At 41.6% G+C, this 21,587-nt stretch overlaps 1 protein-coding gene across 1 annotated transcript; it reads left to right on the top strand.

Moving 5' to 3' along the window:
* Nucleotides 1-9,008: 9,008 nt before the first annotated feature.
* On the top strand, nucleotides 9,009-19,531 carry LOC139312739 (vomeronasal type-2 receptor 26-like; the record flags this gene model as incomplete). Its single annotated transcript, XM_070937780.1, has 4 exons — nucleotides 9,009-9,135; nucleotides 11,825-11,946; nucleotides 17,674-17,803; nucleotides 18,669-19,531. Coding segments are annotated over exons 1-4 (1,242 nt in total), but the record flags the coding sequence as incomplete, so codon positions are not given.
* Between the last annotated feature and the right edge of the window lie 2,056 nt (nucleotides 19,532-21,587).

Genomic DNA, 21,587 nt, shown 5'->3' with positions numbered 1-21,587 from the left:
CTTCCTGCTCACTCTAACCAGGATATGGGATCATGACGTTCCCGAAGCTACAATGATGTTGATTCATCGGCCACATATCCCCTCATCTCGCTTCCGTTCTACCATCCCCAGTAGTCCATTAGTGCCTCCACCACAACCGAAACCTAGCCACCCGGTGCACATCCCCTCCTGGAATCATTGCAGGAGCGTTGTGTGTGTGAACGTTCTTGTGACAAGCCATGGCTGGGCTTGACATAAACATCAGAAGCATACTCAGAAGTGAAAGAGGTAGTTTTTTCTGGGAGGGGGCATATAACAAAGATGTGACATCAAAATGTGTTGCTGGGAGATCTTCCTAAAAAGGGAAGGAGATTAAGCTTGCCACTCAAAATGAGACAACCTGACTGCTGGGGCCACAAACCACACAATGGTGACCCCTAAATATCTAACTTTACTTTGTTTTTGAAAAAAGAATCTCTTTTTCTCCAGCTCGGTGTTGGCTTTGAGTTCTCTCAGGGAGAGAGAAGAGTTTATCCTTCCTTCTTCCAGATTAATCCCAAGGAATCTCCTCAGTATGTGGGTTTAGTGCAGCTGCTCCTGTATTTCCAGTGGAACTGGGTTGGTCTTATGGCCCCTGAAGATGACAGGGGAGAACATTTCATTTCAATTCTGATGCCAATGCTCCAGGAGAAGGAGATCTGCCTGGCCTTCACTGAAAGGTTGAAATTAGATAATATTCAGATTATAATGGAAAAATTACTTCTCAATTTAAAGACTTGGTCAAAAACTGAAGTGATTATTCTGTTTGGAGACTTCGATTGTACTATTGGTGTACAGGCATTTTTGTCTGTCCAGGAAAAATTGATCAAGACAACATTGCAGAATGTTTGGATCTTAACCTCCCATTGGAAACTTAGTTTGCATGAATCTGAAGACACCTTGCTATTTCTAAAGCCTTTCCATGGAGTCTTGCATTTCAGGGACCACACCGGGGATATCTCAGAATTCAATCATTTTGTTCTGTCTTTAGACCCCTTGAACCCACAAGGGGATGTATTTCTCCCTCCGTGGTGGGAAATAGTCTTTGGCTGCAAGATTCACCAGCCAGGCAAGATCCTTCCAAAGAGGGAAAAACAATGTACAGGAAAGGAGAATCTGAAGAATCTGCCAAATTACATTTTTGAAACAAGCATGACAGGTGAAAGTTACAATATCTACAATGCCATTTTTGCTGTGGCACACACTTTACATGCAATGTATGGACCCAGAGCCCAACCAAACATTATGAGGCATGGAAAGAGGATCTCCAATGTCCAGTCATGGCAGGTAATTTCTGTGGCTTCCTTGGAAAGGAAAATGTATTAAAAGCAATTATTAGAAAGAGATGAAATAAGAATAATGTTTTGTTGGAAGAGTTTGCGGGGGTGGGGGAAGAAGAGAAGTAAACCAAATGAGCTGTCCATAAGATCCATAAAGTCCTGAAAGGCTTCAATGGTTGCCAGAGTTTTAGGAGGTAACCATGACAGGGAGTAGATGTCAGCTGAGAGCAAAAGAACAATCTGGCTGTGTTTGAGAAAGAAGCTTCCAGAAGTCAGTAGAAGTCCTACTTGAGACAGTTGCAGAACAACCTCCGTTTCCCTCAGCATATAACCCAAATCCAACTTGTAGAAAGACACTCAATTCCTCTTACCCCTGGTTTATGTTTCTATCATTTAACATCCTGTTTGACCCCACCCAATTTGTCCAGTTTTACATTTATCGTACTGCTCAGGTTGTAGTGTGAATGCAGCAAATCTTGGTTCACCTGAGCACATAAAGCAGGACTCAAAATAGTCTTAATGGGTTGTTTGTCTCAAACGCATCAGACTTTTCTGCATTAATGGATAGACGTTGAACTTCTCTGAACAGTGAAGAGAAAAACCAGGGCAAGCCTTTCCTTTTCCTTGATGTCCATTTCATCAGACATTGTTCTTGCTCTGTTCAATTCTCAGGCAGAGACAATCAGAGGAATTGTACTCTGTTCTCATACAAATTATTTAATTGTTGCTAAAGTGAATTTATCGGTTACAAGACCCCAGGACAAAGTAAATATTTAAAACTACATGTAATCAAGTATTACAGGAGGAAAACCATATACGACCTCGTAGACGACCCTCACTCTGTCAAGGATGTTGGAGTACTCATCTCAAATGATCTAAGTGCCAGAGCTCACTGCAACAACATTGCCACAAAAGCATTAAGAGTTATTAATCTAATCTTGCAAAGCTTCATTTCTGGTAATATTATATTGCAAACTAGGACATACAAAACCTTTGCTAGACCAATTCTTGAATACAGCTCATCTGCCTTGACTCTGCACTGTGTTTCAGACATTAATACAATTTAGCAAGTCCACAGATATTTCACGAGAAGAGTCCTCCACTCCTCTGCTCACAACAGAATACCTTATGCTACCAGGCTCGAAATCTTGGGATTAGACAATTTAGAACTACACCGCCTTCAGTCTGACCTAAGTGTAGTATACAAAATTATCTGCTACAATGTCTTACCTGTCAATGACTACTTCAGCTTCAACCACAATAATACACGAGGACACAATAGATACAAACTCAAGGTAAACCGCTCCAAACTCTATTGCAGAAAATACGACTTCAGCAACAGAGTGCTGACTCTGTGGTTACTTCCCCAAACCCCCAAAACTTTAACCTTAGATTTTCTACTGTTGACCTCACCCCATTCCCAAGACGTCTGTAAGTGGCGTGCATAAGCATACCAACAAGCCTAATGTCCCTGTCCTAATATTCCTTTTTTTTTAATCTTTTCATGTATCCAAATTCTGTTTATACTTTTACCTGTTATCTTATATATGATTGACAAATAAATAAATTTAATTAATTAATTAATTAAAAAATATGATTAATTTTGGAATGTGGCACTAAAATCTTTCAGTGTACTTATTCTGATAAAGCTGGATTTGAAGAAACCATGATACAAAGGACCAAAGAAAAACCATTTGTAGTTTCAGAGTTAAATATTTGGTGTTACTGCAGATTCCTCAGTTCTCCACCAAGAGAACTCCTCTAGCTTTTCAGACATGAACTCATCTTCTCAAGATGGTCACCATGTTCTGACAGAAGCCATAACCATAGCTCTAGCCCAAATACTCCTATTTCTGAAGGTCTCCTTTCTTTCAGATTCTTCCCTATTTGAGGAATGTGCAGTTCAACAACAGTGCTGGAGAGGAAGTCTCCTTCTCAGAAGATGGACTGGGATCTGCTCGTTATGATCTTCTTAACTGGGTTTTCCTCCCCAATCAATCTTTTCTCCCCAAGAAGGTTGGGCAAGTAAATCCTGAGGCTCCCCCAGGACAAGATTTCACATTAAATCTGATGGAATCGTCTGGGGCACAAAGGTGAGCTGCAAGGAAATGTTGTAAATTGAAGGAAAGATTCATTCTCTTCTTGAGATGTACAACATCTTTCTAACTGGAAAAATAATCAATTGAGTCAGAAATCTTGGCAGTCATTTGGTGTAAAATCAGCTTTGCATGTAACACATTTGATGCCTGATTTGTGTCATTCCACAAAGGGTTAGCCTTTGGAACAATGCTTGAAATGCTGCAGGATGCAATTACAGCAAGCAACAGTGATTTCCATGGACCATTGATGCTCAGTAGTATCCTCATGGTTCTTTTTTTAGAAATGCTGTAGTTCAGTCACAAGCCTTCCTCTACAGGCTGAGATCCCAGTTCCAATCTCCAACATCTGATGGTAGGTTGGGAGTGCCAATGGCCTGAATCCCCCAGCAGCTGTTCCTGGTTTTTGATAGATGGTGGCAATCTATTTCCTAAGAAGAGAATCTGAAAATAGAAGTAGGAATAAAAAAGGGAAATAGGAATGAGGGAAAGAATGAATGCAGCAAGTTCATTGCTTAGGTAATTTGAAATATTTCTCTTTCAGACCATCCCCTTTGCCAGATGTGGCAGAAAGAGGTGCCATGCAGGAGAGAGGAGAAGAGTTCCAGAGGGCAAGCCAGTTTGCTGCTACCAGTGTGACCCTTGTCCAGAAGGGACCATTTCTAATCAGACAGGTAGAGCAAACTTCAAAAGTAGATCTTCCAAGATCAAAGAAGACATTCACTAAATCTATTTTCTTTATTGTGATCATTTTTGATATGATTGGCATGCACTCATATTTTTCACTAGAACTTTTCAGTTGATGGATCTAAATTGCCCTGGCCACAGAAGTCGCCTTTCCCAATCCTCAGCAGTTCCATGCAGGATAGTTTTAGGGCAGAATTTATGAATCTCCAAAATGCATTTCAACTCCTCCTGTAATATCTGATTGTGAAACCCAAATTCTAATCGTTTCCTGAGGAAGTGGGGTTTTCAGTCCAAGCTTTAATTCTTATTACTTAGGGCATGCTTCATCCATCTATACTATCAAACTCTGAGGAAATAGACCTGCCAGAGAAAGAGGAGATATATCTATCAGTATCTCTTTGATAGAGTAGGAGCGATCAAGTAAGTTTGAATGAACACTTTTGAAGCACAAAGCAGAGAGGTTAAGGCAAGGATAATGTACACATAAACAAAACAGCAACATTCCCTGGATAACAGGTCTATCGATCTTCTGTGTGTTCCATTATAAAGAAGGGGAGAAAACAGGCAGCAATCTCAAACTGAAAGCCACATTACTCGTAGAATTGCATAGTGAATGGATAGCTAGAACTGAACTAATCCTCGTCACTGGCTAATCTATCCTAGAACCATTATAAATGCAGCATGATTTCCTTGAATGAATGAATTCTTAAACAAAGATTCTTGATTTCAGATGCTGCTCACTGTGAACCCTGCCCAGAAGACCAATATCCCAACAAGGACAAGGACCAATGCATTGCCAAGAAGATCCACTTTCTTGCCTATCAAGACACCCTGGGATACACTTTAGTTTCTCTCACTCTTTTTCTCTCTGTGAGCACATCTGCAGTCCTGGTGATTTTCTATAAACATCATGATACACCAATTGTTAAAGCCAACAACAGAGAACTCACCTACATCCTGCTGGTCTCCCTCCTACTCTGCTTTCTCTGCTCCTTCCTCTTCATTGGTCAACCAGGGAAGGTCACCTGTCTTTGCCATTCTCTTTTCCCTTGCAGTTTCCTCTGTGTTGGCAAAAACTGTTATGGTGGTTCTGGCCTTCATGGCCACCAAGCCAGGGAACAGGTCAAGGAAACTCTTAGGAAAACCACTGACTAACTCTATTGTCTTAGCTTGTCCCCTGGTCCAAACAGTACTTTGTGCCACCTGGCTTGGAACCTCTCCTCCATTTCTCAACTTGGACTTCCACTCCTTGTTTGGAGAGACCATCTTAGAATGTAAGGAAGGTTCAGCTTTAATGTTTTACATGGTCCTCATTTATCTAGCTTTTTTGGCCCTTGTCAGTTTCACAGTAGCATTTCTAGCTAGGAAATTGCCTGATAGTTTTAATGAAGCCAAGTTCATTACTTTTAGCATGCTGGTCTTTTGCAGTGTCTGGGTCTCCTTCCTCCCCACCTACCTGAGCACCAAAGGAAAATCCATGGTGGCTGTGGAGATCTTCTCCATTTTGGCCTCTGGGGCTGCTCTCTTGGCCTGTATTTTTTTCCCCAAATGCTACATTATTCTGCTGAGGCCCGATCTGAATTGTAGAGAAAATATAGTAAGAAACAAGAATGTCTAACTAATGCTGGGATCTGCTTTTTATATTTATATTTCTCTTTGTGGCATGTTTAGAATATGATGATTTCTAAAAAAAAAAATAATGTCTTCAAAGAGGAATTTCTCCATTAAAAAAATCCTTATCAAATGCCACAATTGGTTTGAATTTACCTGTGGTCAACAGCAATCACCCAGCCTTTTGTTTATCATGCCTTCAAAATATCCTCGTGTTGTCCAGTGCCTAATGTTGATGCAAAACTGGTTATTAAAGATGTATTCATTATTTCAAGGAGGACATTTTCTCATTCCATTCTTTTTAATTTAATTATTCTTTAAAATAGTGTTTTAAAGAGTTGGAATCAGTGCTTTTAGGCCTATATGGTTGTTTCCTTAGACATCTGAGGCTATATAGAGTTCTCTACCAGTATTCAGTTATTTTAAATAATAACTCCCTTTCCATAAAATGGCCTCTCATGTGGGAAATAGAAACAATGGAGGAATGTGTGCTAACTGGCCCATAAAATAGCAATTCTCTGGCTTTCAATAAGCTTTATCAACATTTCTATGGCAACGTAACTGATATCCTTTTTTATTAAGAGAATATTTCTCTGTTGAAGATAATAACAGTAGAAGAGTGGCAACATAATTGATAGTTTGTTAATTATGAATAGGTATGATTATACCACCTTATGCATAAATCATTTTCTCCTTCTTTCTCAAATGTATAAATATGAGTGCAATCTTTGGTCTTCAAGAGTTCCTCCCACTATTCTCTGGAGAAAATTTACCCTGGGCACACTCTTAGCAAGCAATACTGCTGTGAGAATTGATTATTGATTTTTGGTCCTGCATTTGGAGCCTGAAGGCTTAAGCAGTTGTAATAGCTACATAAACATGACAGATAGTGCTTGTTTAGTAACAATGATGAAATAGTAACTTTGCAACCAGAGGCAATGACTGAACGATCCAAGGACAGAGGCATGGGAATAGAAGGCAAAGGGCCACCAAATAAGCATCAAACTTTAGAACTATTACCAAAACAACTAATTTTAACCTCATTGGACACTAACAAGATGACATATGGGGGAAGGCCTGGGAGTAGGGGAAATTACATGGTTTATACAGAAATCTTCAGATCTGGCTTTGCTTACGCAGTAACACTTGACTTTTAGTAAAGGTATACCCAACTCTACAGATAGAGTCAAGGATTTTTCTTTCCTAAATGTCTAAGCTGGGACAGGCCTGACATTCCGTCCACCAGCAAGGCCAGCAAAGGCATTATGCAACCGGTGGTCCCAACTGGAGAGCCATAGATGATGTTTCCTAAATTAGAGGCTCTGTCACTCCAGGAGAGATTGAATTTTTTCCCCTCCCAGATAGTTGTACAGAGAGCAGAGTCCTGCCCTGCATTGACAGCAGGCTACAGCTTGTGGGCCCCTCTTTGCAAACTGCACACCTCAGGCCATGGAATTGATCAGCAAACCGAAGCACTGAATTGGCTGCTGCATGGTGAGAACAGAAGCTGTCTGGCCCATGTGCTCACCCTTTGCATTGAACCAAAGTGGGGCAGCTCAAAGGGAATCAAAAAGCCATCGTGATCACTCCTGCCACAGCCTGGGGTATCCAGTTGGCAAAGAGGGGAGCATCAACCATAGCAGCTAGGGAGGGGTGAATGCCAGGGGTCAGCTGGGGTGAGGGGGCTGGGATGAAGTGAATGTAGGCAATTGTCCTAGACTACACAGTGACCATGTTCACAGGTCTGTAAAGCATAAAAAAATGATGTTCTTCATCAATGTTGGGACAGATTCGCTTAGCAAGCACTTCCAGCATGATTTTGGTAGCAGCCACCAGTGGCCTCATTCAGTTGTGGTCCCTTGGAATATGGTGGCCGCTTCTGTCATTGCACCATGTGGCCTTGTGACAAAGTGATTCTTTCTGCTTCCCTCTGGCTGTTTGTGCAGCATTGCAGAAAACTCTGGAGCTCCCGTGAAGATGGAGTTCATGTGAGGATCAACAATAGTGATTTTATTTATTTATTTCATTTTCTGAGTGCAGAACATTTTATTTATTTATTTATTTATTACTCGAATTTCTATACCGCCCTTCTCCTTTCGGACTCAGGGCGGTGAACAGCCAAAATAAAAAACATTTATACATAAGTGCGATTAAAAAATAGATTTAAAATAATTAAATTTGGCCCATAGTTTAAAATTTATCAATTTAAAATCCATATCAAAATTTAAAACCAACCATAAAATCATAAAATCAAGAGAGACCGGCTAACTGAAAGAGATGAGTTTTTAGGGCCCGACGAATGGTCCGGAGGTCGGAGATCACTCGTATCTCTGGGGGTAGATTGTTCCAAAGGGTAGGTGCCACCACAGAGAAGGCTCTCCTCCTGGGGGTTCGCCAGCCGGCATTGTCTAGCCGACGGCACCCTGAGGAGGCCCTCTCTGTGGGAGCGAACTGGCCGGTGGGAGGCTATTGGTGGCAGAAGGCGGTCCCGTAAGTACCCTGGCCCTAAGCCATGGAGCGCTTTAAAGGTGATCACCAACACCTTGAAGCGCACCCGGAAGTCCACCGGAAGCCAATGCAGCTCGCGCAGGAGAGGAGTCACATGGGAGCGCCCCGTCGCTCCCATAATCCCCCACGCGGCCGCATTCTGCACCAGTTGGAGCCTCCGGGTGTACCCCAAGGGGAGCCCCATGTAGAGAGCGTTACAATAGTCCAGACGAGAGGTGACGAGTGCTTGAGTGACTGTGCGTAGGGAGTCCCGATCCAGAAAGGGGCGCAACTGGCGTATCAGGCGAACCTGATAAAAAGCCTCCCTGGCCACGGCCGTCATATGCCCTTCTAAAGACAGCCGTGCGTCCAGGAGGATGCCCAAGTTGCGGGCCCTTTCCGTGGGGGACAATGATTCGCCCCCATCTTACAATAAAAGGAGAAAATGTGCCATTTAAAATTGGCCTATTGATCTAAATAAACCAAAAACCAAAAACTATACAATCAATATAAAAATTAAACGCAGAAGGAGTTTAAAACCCTTATGTGACATTATACAGGCCATCCTCGTTCAAAATTATAAAGGCCCTGAAAAAAGTGACTTATGACTGTTTTTCACACTTATGACCATTGCAGCATTCCCATGGGCATGTGGTCAAAATTTGGGCCCTTGGCAACTGGCTCATATTTACGACGGCTGCAGTGTCCCAGGGTCCTCTTTTCTGACCTTCCAACAAGCCAGGTCAATGGGGAAGCCAGATTCATTTAACAACCATGTCATTAACAGGGGGGCATGGATCTAGTTCAGAGGTGGTCACAACTACATCCCATGGACTCTGTCGACATCCTTGGGATCAGCCAGATCAAACTGTTCCTAAATTCCTGCGTAAATCCTTTCCCCAGCCTTCTCCATAGGATCCACACCATGCTTGGCCTCCAACTGGGAAGAGATCCAAGTAATTTTATCAACCAGAATTCTTCTGTGAGTGTGAGAAAAAAAAATTCCCTCAGAGTTGCTGTGCCTATTAATGGCCTTTGGCTTAGATAATTGAATAGGCCAATCAGAGTGCAGCTCCTGGTTTTGAATCTCCGGGGCTTTTTCTATGCCTTCCCTAACTGTCACTAACTGTCACTAACTGTCACTAACTGTAAGCATATAAGGAGCTGCTTGCCAGCAGGCTAACCCAGTTCGGGATCAGAGGCAGAGCTGAAGTCCCTAAAGCCTCTCCCTTCTATTTATTTGTCTATCCTATCCAAGGCCTCAGTAGCTTTCCTATTCCAGGTAGTGGCCAAGACCTCAGAAGGACAAGACAGCAGAGCCTGGGGTATAATCCTCAGTTCCCTTTGGAACCCCATCAGTCACTAAGAGTGGACTGGTCAAAGAGATCCAGCCTCCCTGCAGAGAAGGGCAGCATAAAAGAATTTCAAAGTCATCAGGCCATGATCTGGCCAGGACAAAGATGACAAGGACAGCTCCTCCTCAGATCAGGTTGGAAGTGGTCAGTTTTGAGTTGAGCTAAGAATGATGGTGGCCATGGTGAGATGCCTCTAAGGCCTGCCCCTGGGATGGCAAATGGACATCTCTAAAGACCATAAGTCTGGGGAACCCCACAGTCAACTGAGAAATGCCCTATAGAAGGTCAGACATGGAAGTTGCTGTGCAGCAAGAAGGCTGGTACAGTAGTAATGATCCCAACTGGTCCTGTGAATGAATCTTCTAGAAAAGAATTTCAGACCTGGCAATTTGGGGAGCAGCACCCCCAAAGACCAAAAGAAACACCCGAATGACAATTCTACCCTTAGGATACAGCAAGAGAAATTTTCAAGTCTTGCAAAAAAAATTGAAGTTAATATAAATGGAATTCCTCAAATTCCATTTATGCCTTGTGCCACTATTCCCAAGTAGCCCTCCTATTATCTGACCAAAGTAGGGCATAAGCCAAAATCCATCTTGTGTGCAGGGATCACTTTCATGTAGGTTAACAACACAATTTCCCCATGACTCCATCTGCTCTGGGAATTTCAAGAGACACAAAGATGTTTTCCATTCTGCTGCATGAAGAGAAGCTGTTGCTAAGGGGACAGGTCAATGGCTTTTCCCTGCAATTATCACAAGAACAGTCATTCTTCATTTATCCCCTGTGGATTTCCAGACACAAAGAACTTCCAGGATAAAATCTGCTTTAAAAATTATCTCTGAGTTCACCAGATGGAGGGTACAACGTGTCACCTTAGGCTGTGTTGCAAAGAGCTCACTCCTGGGTTTGAAGAGACTCACATGCCTTTGTTCTCTCTATGGTCACAGCCCAAAGACAGGTAAGAGGAAGCATAGTTGCTATAAATTTGTCCTGGTGCCATCCAGGTGGCACAGGTGGTGCCTGATCTGCTAAAGATCCAGTGAGATTTCAGGAGAAACCTTCAAATCAGTTTCTGCATAAACCTTGATTTCTTTTCTAGGAGGGAAGGTGATAAGAATGACCAGGCAGGAGTTATGCTACTTCTGATGCTGATGCTCTTCTGGCTCCTGGCTCCAACTACAGCAAAGAGGCTGCAAACCCTGTGTGTGTTAAGAGATTATATTGATTTAGATGGAAGCTACTACAGGCCTGGTGATCTCATTATTGGTGGGAATTTGCCCTTGGGAATCATTAACAAGTCTCCTGTCCTGGAGTTTAATACAGTGAAGCTTGTTTTTAAAAAGGGGTAAGTTTCAGCTGAAGGGGAAACATGGAGATAAATTGTTTCTTTGCTTTACATTCAGGGACTTTTTTCAAAAAATACTTCTAGTGTTTTGAACTGTTCTGGTGTAGTGCATATTTTGTGCTTTTCTCGATAAATTAGGAAGCTCTTCAAATAGGCTGGAATTCTCAATCTATTCATCAGGAAGATGATAAACAGCAAAAAATGAAGAGGGAAGCTGTGCTGGCCTAGTGAAGAAGTCAAATTATATTAATCTGAACTGTAATTTCTGGCAGAAAATTCGAATAAAAGCTCAACACGCTTAAACTGTTCAGGAATTACAAAAATCCCTCTCAACATTGGAATCATTATTGATGATGAATAATGGCCTTCAGTAAATCTCTGAGGTGACTCCCACTGCAGTCCTGTGTTCAGCAACCTTTATCACACCTGAAGAAGCTGCTCCAAGAGAGACTTTAAATAATTACATTGAAAGTGGAGCAGTTGGAAAGGATTACAGCCACTGCAAGAAAGTGAATATGGCAGAGATGATAGAGAGTATAAAACAGTCCATGATATCTGTAGAAAGGCTTGGCTCCTTTCTCACAAAGTCACCCAAGTTTAGCCAAGGGAAATCATTTAAAAAAAAACCCTGAGTCCCTAGGGGGAGAAGGGCGGTATATAAATTCAAATATAAATAAAATAAATAAATAAATGTCCCCCCAAACAGTGAAGTAAATTGTACAGCCATGCACAAGCTTTCCTGTAATGTTCTCCAATATTTTTCTCACTACAGTCTCATACCCAGTAACTACCAGCAGTTCCTTGCATTGATGTTTGCTGTCTCCGAGGTCAATAAGGATTTTCTTCTGCTCCCCAACATCACTCTTGGCTTCCACATCTACCGCCATTTCCAGAGGGAGATTGAGATTTCCTTAAACAGCCTCTCCATGCTCTCCTCACGAGGCCAAGTGGTTCCAGGGTACAAATGTGACTATCCGGACACTCTGCTGTCCGTCATTGGTGATCTCAGTGCAACGTTCTCAAGGCTGATGGCCTCCATCTTCAGCATCTTTAAGCTCCCACAGGTAAGAGAGCTCCCTTGGATACAGTATGGAATAGATAAAGATCAAAAGCACACACAGAAGCCAAAGATTAAACTAAAGATAGTTTTTTTTGTTGGGGGGCATATAATGAGCTTGTGATTCTTAGATTATCCTTTATTAAAGGGTAGCCATCATTTTAGTGCCATTTATTCTCTGTATCAGGTTGTTGATTTTTCTCTTGTCTTCTGACATGCCACAGCCAATAAAAATGGCTAAGGAGATTAAGTTTGCCAATCAAAGTGAGTGAGCCTGACTGGAAGTCCATCAATCACACAGTGGTCACTACTAAAGTCAGCATGAAACTTTTACTTTGTCTTTGAAAAAAGAATCTCATTTTCTCCAGCTCGGTGTTGGCTTTGAGTTCTCCCAGGGAGAGAGAAGAGTTTATCCTTCCTTCTTCTGGATTAATCCCAGGGAATCTCCTCAGTATGTGGGTTTAGTCCAGCTGCTCCTGCATTTCCAGTGGAACTGGGTTGGTCTTTTTGCCCCTGAAGATGACAGAGGAGAACGTTTCTTCTCAATGTTGATGCCAATGCTCCAGGAGAAGGAGATCTGCCTGGCCTTCGCTCTAATGCTGAAATTGGATAATATTCAAATAGCTCTGAACAAGATGGTTGTCAATTTCCATTCCTGGTCTAAAGCAGAAGTGTTTATTTTCTTTGCAGACTTAGCTGTTATTGGTACTGTAATAGGGGCAGTACGTTATTTTGAAAAATACAGGAAAGTATCATTTAGGAAAGTTTATATCTTAACTTCGCATTGGAATCTTGGCATGAAGAAAGCTGAACAAACATTGCAATTTATAAAAGCTTTGCATGGGGCCTTGCATTTTAGGGACCACTCCAGGGATGTCTCTGAATTCAGCCACTTCCTCCTGTCTTTAGACCCCTTGAACCCCCAAGGAGATGTCTTTCTCCCTCCATGGTGGGAATTTGTCTATGACTGCAAGTTCCATAAATCAGGAGAGATCCCTCCAAAGGGAGAAAAACAATGTACAGGAAAGGAGAATCTGCAGAATCTGCCCAATTACACTTTTGAAAAAAGAATGAACGGAGAAAGTTACAATATCTACAATGCCGTTTATGCTCTGGCACACGCTTTACATGCAATGGATGGATCCAGAATTCAACCGACCATAATGAGGCTTGGAAAGAGGATCTCAGATGTCCAGTCATGGCAGGTAATTTCTGGGGCTTTTGATTCAGTCCGCAGACACTTTAATTGGAAGCTCCCCATATGAATTTCTTCAGTTCCTGATTCAATGTCTGCATATCAACTTATTTGAGACCCTACCCTTCTTTTTAGTTTACCATTTCTTGTGCTACTCAGTTTGCTGTGTGAAAACAGCTTCTCACTAAGAATGGATGGAAACTAACCAAGGAGAGAAGCAACCTAGAACTTAGGAGAAATTTCTTAAGGAAGGGTTTACCTTTAGAGGTCATGGGTGCCCCATTGAAGAAGAGAGAGGATAGCCACTTGTCTGAAACTGTAGAGGGTCTGTTGCTTGAGCAGGGGGTTGGACTAGACGACCTCCAATGTCCCTTCCAATACTGTGATTCTGTTTCTATGACAACCACAGCACAGAGCAAGATTCAAAGTGGTCCTAATGGACTCCTGGTCTGAAATTCACCAGAATTTTCTGCATCAAAGGCTAAAATGTTGGACCTCTCTGGATAGTGAAGTGTCCAACCAGGTCTGTTGAGGGTAAAACTGCCCTCTGCAAAGTAGTGCAACGGACTAGACAGCGAATAGATACGATGCTTAGCAAAACACACAGATAGTCACAGACTCTGAACGTTTAAAGAAAAATAAACAGTCTTTACTTGTAGTAAGAAACAACCTTGGCTTCTCAAAACAACTTCTTCAAACAATCACGGTTCAACACAAAAACATAGTTTGCTTACAATTCCAGTTCTCTTCAAACACAGACACAGTTCCTTCAAGCAGTTCAACCTTCTAATAGCAGGAGCAGGAGCAGGAACAGGAATGAACGAACTTCCTGCCTTCCTTTATATGTCTGCTTAGCACAGCCAATTAGTCATATTTGGAGCAGTTAAAGTTACAGAACATAGTTTTCTATATATTATCTACCCAACTGTAGGATAAGGATCCAACATTCTCCCCTTTGGGTAGACTAATATATTTACAATCTTAAACCATACTGTTCACATGTATCTATATGTTTCCTACTTCCCTGTGCTTTTGTGAAATGATCAGCCACATTGTCCTCTGATGCACAATATACAAGTTCTATCATCTTGTTCATTATACATCCTCTTACATTGAGATATTGAAGATCTGTTTGTTTTGTTCTAGTCTTTACAACTATATTTGTTGCCATTTTTATCGCTGCCTGATTATCTTCATGTACTATTATAGGATCTTGTATATCTATTCCTAAATCTAGCATCAGCTGCTTAATACTGATCAAATCCGTACATAACAAAGATAAATAAGAAAACTCTGCTTCCATTTTAGACATACTTAAATGCTGCTGTCTTATTGAACGCCACCATATCAAAGCTTTCCCCAGAAATACAGCGATTCCTGAGGTTGATTTTCTTGTATTCACATCTGTTGCAAAACTAGCATCTGCATAAGCGGTTACATGCAATTCTTCTGATGGTTGTAGATACAATGCATGATGCATGGTATATTTCAGATATCTAAGAATACGTTTTGCTCCTTGCCAGTGTCTTTCTGTAAGTTCCGTGTTGAATCTAGCTAATTGGTTCACGCTATAAGAAATATCGGGTCTAGACCAATTGCTAATGTATGATAAACTGCCAATCAATGATTGGTATATCCCTTTATCAGACAATGGACTTTGCACATCAGTGTTGCAATAATCTTGAACCATAGGTGTCTTTGATGGTTTATACAATTCCATTCTGAACTGTTTTAATAGATTATTAATTTTATCAGTTTGGGATAATTTAAATCCTCCCCTAGTTTTCAGCCTTCTGCAAAACCTGGCTATATGATCCTTCTTGCCACAATTAAAACAATGTTTTACAGCATATACATGGTTATTTGCCTTTACATTTACATTAATCAACTCAGGTTCTTCCCTTAATTGTTTTCTTTCTTCTCTCCTTCTGGCCTCTTCTAGTAGTCGTGAGGTTACATTGGCCAAAGTTAGTTCCTGCTGTGTGAGAACTTCAAATGATGTTACTACGTCATCGTAGCTTTCATCTAGCAATGATAACAGTATATAAACCTGTTGTTGCTCGGAAACTACCTCCTTCTGTTGTAGCTCTTGAAAAATGCTTTTTATGCAATTCAGGTGTGTTAACATGTCACCACCCTTAAGGAGTCGTGTGCGAAACAACTTTCGTGTAATGTTAATTTGCGCCCCTACAGTGTCACAAACATAAAGATGTTTCAAATTTCCCCAGCATTTTGCAGCAGACTGTTCACCCTCAATATGAACAAGCTGGGTATCGTCTAGAGACAAACCAATAATACATAATGCACTCTCATTCCTCCTCTGGAACTCGGCTATCTTCCTGGCATCCTCGGCATCGTCAGCATTCCAGGAGGTCACATCTGGTGGATTCTGCACTACATCCCATAGCCCTTCTTTGTGCAACAGGAGACTGCACTTGGTGGACCAGGATTTGTAGTTGGTGCCATCCAGCCAGGTAACCAGCGATAAGTTGGGAGCGTGACCTTGTGCCATCCTCACCAGGATATTTAATAAGTATCAGAACATCTGGAGCAATAATGTGTGTCGCAACTCTCTTATTGCTGTAACTGGTACACACACTCTGGCACTGGGCCCATAACCAGTGTTGAAGGTAAAACTGCCCTCTGCAAATTAGTGCAATGGACCAGACAGCGAATAGATACGATGCTTAGCAAAATACACAGATAATCAAAGACTCTGAACGTTTAAAGAAAAATAAACAGTCTTTACTTGTAGTAAAAACAAACTTGGCTTCTCAAAACAACTTCTTCAAACAATCACGGTTCAACACAAAAACATAGTTTGCTTACAATTCCAGTTCTCTTCAAATGCAGTTCAACCTTCTAATAGCAGGAGCAGGAGCAGGAATGAATAAACTTCCTGCCTTCCTTTATATGTCTGCTTAGCACAGCCAATTAGTCATCTTTGTAGCAGTTAAAGTTACAGAACATAGTTTTCTATATATTATCTACTCAACTGTAGGATAAGGATCCAACAAGGTCAGATGCTTCCTTCCACATGGCCCATTAGATCAAACCTGGTTCCTGCATTCTGCTGCCTTTGACAATGAGCCAGAGAAAATCAGTGTAATTTTCCATGGTTCCGATAGAAATAATTTATTCACTCCAAACATTCATTTATCAGTCAACAAGACCTTGGAACTATTTCAAAGTGCATGTAGCCAAGTATCACAAGAGGAAAATCCTAAAATTAAATTTAGATTGTGGAACTAAATTCTTGTGTTTTGGTGAAATTGGAGTTGGAAATCATGCCCAGTGATAAAGAGAAAACATTTAGTTTCAGAGTTAAATACACCTGATTCTACAGATCGCCAAGAGATGGAAATAGCTTCTCAAATATAAACCCATTGTCTCAAGATGGCCATTATGTGATGAAAGAAGCCATGATGTCCCATTTGTAGCTCTAGCCCAAATTCTCCGATTTCTGAAGCTCTCCTTTCTTTCAGATCCTTGCCTATTTGAGGAATGTGCAGTTCAACAACAGTGCTGGAGAGGAAGTCTCCTTCTCAGAAGATGGACTGGGATCTGCTCGTTATGATCTTCTCAACTGGGTTCTCTTCCCCAATCAATCTTTTGTCCCCATGAAAGTTGGGCAAGTAAATCCTGAGGCTCCCCCAGGCCAGGATTTCACCATTAACTCTGATGGAATCATCTGGGCCACAAAGGTGAGCTGCAAGGAAATATTGTAAGTTCAGAGAAAGATTCATCCTATTTTATTTATTTATTTATTTCATCAAGCATGCATTTTATGACAGATACAAGTGTAAACATAATTATAAATACATGAAAAGGATACAAATAAAAGAAAACATTAGGATGGTAGGCATGCTGGTGCACTTATGCATGCTCCTTATAGCCCTTTTAGGAATGGGGTGAGGTCTACAGTAGACAATCTAAGGTTAAAGTTTTGGGGATTTGGGGAAGAAACCACAGAGTCAGGTAGTGCATTCCAGGAGTTGACAACTCTGTTACTGAAGTCGTATTTTCTGCAATCTCTTCTCTTCTCTTCCTGAGATGCAGAACATCATCCTATCTTGAAAAATAATCAACTGAGTCAGAAATCATGGCAATCATTTGGTGAAAAATCTGCTTTGCGTGTAACACGTTTAAGGTCTGATTAGTGTCTGATTCCACAAAGGGTTAGACTTGGGAACAACATCTGCTTGAAACGCAGGATGCAATTACGGCAACCAACAGTGATTTCTATGGACCATTTCCATTCAGTTGTATCCTCATTAAAAATGCTCTCATCCCATCATAAACCTTCCTCTGCAGGCTGAGATTCCAGATCCAATCTCCCACATCCATGGGTGTGTCAGGAATGCCACTGGCCTGATTACCTCAGGGCTGTTCTTGATTTTTGATAGACAGTGGCAAATTATTTCATTAGAAGAGAATCTGAACGTAGAAGTAAGAATAAGAAAGGGAAATAGGAATGGGGAAAGAATGAATGCAGTTTATTGCTTAGCTCATCCCAAGTATTTCTCTTTTCTCTTTCAGAAGGTGCCCTTTGCCAGGTGTGGCATGAAGAGGTGCCATGCAGGAGAGAGGAGAAGAGTTCCAGGGGGCAAGCAGGTTTGCTGCTACCAGTGTGATGCTTGTCCAGAAGGAACCTTTTCTAATCAGACAGGTAGACAAGACTTCAAATGTTAATCTTCCAGTAGCAAAGAAGACATTCATTAAGTCATTTCTTTTGTTCTCGTTGTCATTTTATATGAGATTGAGATGAAATCATATCTCTCAGCAAAACCTTTCAGTTCACATATCTAAACTGCCCTGGCCACAGAGGCCACTTTTCCTGATATTCAGCAGTTCCATGCAGGATAGCTTTAGGGCAGAATTTATGAATGTCCAACTAGGATTTCCACTCCTACTCCAACCTCCAATTGCAAAAACTGCCTTCCGATCTATCCTAAGGAAGTGGGCTGTGCGGTCAAAGCTTCAATTTGTATCATTCAGAATATGCTCATTCTTTCAGCTGTATCAGCCTCTGACGAAATAGACCTGTCAGGGAAAGCAGACATTCATCTATCTATGTCTCTTTGATAGAATAGGAGGGAGCAAAAAACATCTGAATGAACAAATTGAGATACAAAGCAGAAAGGTTAAGGCAGGGATAATATACACACAAGCAAAACAGGAACATTCCTGGATATCAGATCTATCAGTCTCCTGTCGGTTCCATTATAAAATGGGAGAAAAAAAACAGGCAGTAATCTCAGACTGGAAGCCCCATTACTCATAGAAGTGCACAGTGAATGGATATCTGGAACTGAACAAAACCTTGTCTCTGGATAACCTGTCCCCAGGATCATCATAAATGAAGGATGATTTGCTCTTTTTGATGCCCCATAAATAGCACAGGGAGGTTATTTTATTACTCCCTTTGTAGGTAGGTCAGGAGCAGAAAGACAACACTCCTATGATTTATGCAGGAGGGAAAATGTGCATGATAATTGCTCAAGAAATGCTTAGACAAAGACTTTTGATTTCAGATGCAGCTCACTGTGAACCCTGCCCAGAAGACCAATTTCCCAACAAGGACAAGGACCAATGCATTGCCAAGAAGATCCACTTCCTTGCCTTTCAAGACACCCTGGGATACACTTTAGTTTTTCTTGCTCTTTTCCTCTCTCTGATCACTTCTGTAGTCCTGGTGGTTTTCTATAAACATCATGACACACCGATTGTCAAGGCCAACAACCGAGATCTCACTTACATCCTCCTGGTCTCCCTCCTTCTCTGCTTCCTCTGCTCCTTCCTCTTCATTGGTCAACCTGGGAAGATCACCTGTCTCTTCCGACAATCTGCCTTTGCCATTCTCTTTGCCCTTGCAGTTTCCTCTGTATTGGCAAAAACTGTCATGGTAGTTTTGGCTTTCATGGCCACCAAGCCAGGGAACAGGACAAGGAAACTCTTAGGAAAACCACTGACCAACTCTATTGTCTTAGCGTGTCCCCTGATCCAAGCACTTCTTTGCGCCACCTGGCTGGGAACCTCTCCTCCATTTCCCAGCTGTGACTTTCACTCCTTGTTTGGAGAAATCATCTTGGAATGCAAGGAAGGCTCAGCTTTAATGTTTTACATTGTCCTTGCTTACCTGGGTTTTTTGGCCTTCATAAGTTTCACAGTGGCATTTCTAGCTAGGAAATTGCCTGATAGTTTTAATGAAGCCAAGTTCATTACTTTTAGCATGCTGGTCTTTTGCAGTGTTTGGATCACTTTCCTCCCCACTTATCTGAGCACCAAGGGGAAGTCCATGGTGGCTGTGGAGATCTTCTCCATTTTGGCCTCTGGGTCTGGTCTCTTGGCTTGTATCTTTTTCCCCAAATGCTACATTATTCTACTGAGGCCAGATTTGAATTGTAGAGAAAACATAGTAAGGAACAAGAATTTCTAACTAATGCAAGGATCGGCCTCATTTATATTTGTCTTTGAAGCATCTTTAGAATGTGACATTTTTTTTAAAAAAAATGTTGACAAGAAGGAGGAACTTATACGTTAAAGAATTCCTTACCAAGTGTTGCACTTTACTTGATGAATGCAGGTTGGCTGCATCTCAACTGTGAGGTTGTTCCCAATAATAGAAGACTTTCTGCCTCCACTCTTCCACCACTCTTGCCTCTGTCCTCTCTGTTACTCTCATAGATATTCAGATTCTCCAGAGCTCAATTTCATTCTATTTAACAAACTGAAGCTGTAGGAGGATTGACAAAACCTGGGCATGGAGTCAAAAGAGGAATCAGCCTAAACTCTCTATGTAACCACAAATGAATTCCATTGACCTGTCAGTCCTGGAAGCCATCTTTTCTTTTGGAGCTTCAGGGCTGCCACATTTTTTGTGCCTGGGAAATTGGGAGGGGGATTTGCAAGGAGCGGTGGAAGATTAGCCATAACAACATTCCTTTCTCTGGGAGTCAAGGACAACTGCCCTGCACCTTGATGGGAGTGACTGGCGACTGTCTCCAATTGCGTTGAACAAATGATTGGACCATGTGATGTACTTGTGGGTGCAGGGGATGGATCTTTGAGTTTATTTTGGGTGGGGAAAACCCAGAATTTTCAGATGCAGGTTTTCCCAGATGTTCCAACATGACATTTCTAATAAAATGGGCCTTTGAGGAAATGTTAGTCTCAGAGTCTTTTGTTGGGGGCGTTTTCTGGAACCCTGACATGACCCTTATCTAACACCAAGATGTTACTAACCATTACTTTATTAGCTTCCTATGGATAGGGATGACTAGTACTAAATCAGCCTAATTGGAACTTCACAGGTGGTCTAAATGTTTTGCACCTGATACAATATTTAGAAAGACTTTTTTTGAGATAGCCACCATACTGCTCCTTCAGCAAAAATTAATAGTCCAGAAAAACTGTAGATTGCACAAGAGTCTTAAGGACAGTGAACTGTCATTCAGAACCAAAGATGAAAAATTCCACTTCTGGGAGGACCAATCATCCACGCCTGCTTGGTTTTAATACAATCTTGCCATTCTGAAAATACTTTCCTTTTCCTCATGTTATAACAGAATACCAGAGTTGGAAGGGATCTTGGAGGTCTTCTAGTCCAACCCCCTGCTGAAGCAGGAGATCCCATACCATTTTAGAGTGAATGGTTGTCCAGTCCCTTCTGAAAAGGTTCCAGTGTTGGAGCACCTACAACTTCTGAAGGCAACTCTTTCCACTGATTAATTGTCCTCCCTGTCAAGAAATTTCTCCTTAGTTCTGGTTGGATCACTCCTTGATAAATTTCCATCCGTTACTTCTTGTCCTGCCATCAAGTGCTTTGGAGAATAGTTAACCCCCTTTTTTTTCTGTGTCAGCCCCTCAAATATTGGAAGACTGCTTTCATGTCACCTCTCTTAGACTAGATATACAAAGTTCCTGATATCATTCATCGTAGGTGTAAGAGGAGGTGCCTCTCCTCTCCATTCAAGAAAGTAGAACTCTTGAAACAATTAGCATTTCAAAAGGAAGCTTTTATCAAAAGGAAAGTGATAGCAAGACAAAGAAAGCACGATCTGAGGAGTCCCACGCAATTCGGTTAGGTTAAAGCAGTTAGAAACCCCTCCCGTCAGTCCGGTGTTGAATAGGCCAATTCATAGGTGAAGTTGTTTTGAGAATTGCAGGCTGAGAAGGTGATAAGAAGTTGTTCTCATGTATCACTTACTGGAGGCTCCAGAGCTGAGATAAAACAGATGGCCCTCCCCCTTTATATTCCCAAGAAGGTAAATCAAAGTACAGGATAGATAGGCACCAGGAAAAAGGCTATAAACTAAAGAATGCACTCAGGTCCCCTCTCCACGGGAATGGCAGTGTCTTGATTGGGATCTATGGGACCTGACTGTAGGTTTCAGCTTCCAGCTGCCTAATCATCTTTGTTGTTGTTCTCTGCACTGTTTCTAGAGTCTAAG

The sequence above is a fragment of the Pituophis catenifer genome, unplaced genomic scaffold (assembly GCF_029215685.1).
Source record: "Pituophis catenifer annectens isolate HBS135680 unplaced genomic scaffold, rPitCat1.0.hap2 SCAF_1, whole genome shotgun sequence".
NCBI classification, from domain to species: Eukaryota; Metazoa; Chordata; class Lepidosauria; order Squamata; family Colubridae; genus Pituophis; species Pituophis catenifer.
Note: the sequence above shows the minus strand (reverse complement) of the source record. Positions and strands in the feature narration are given on the sequence as shown.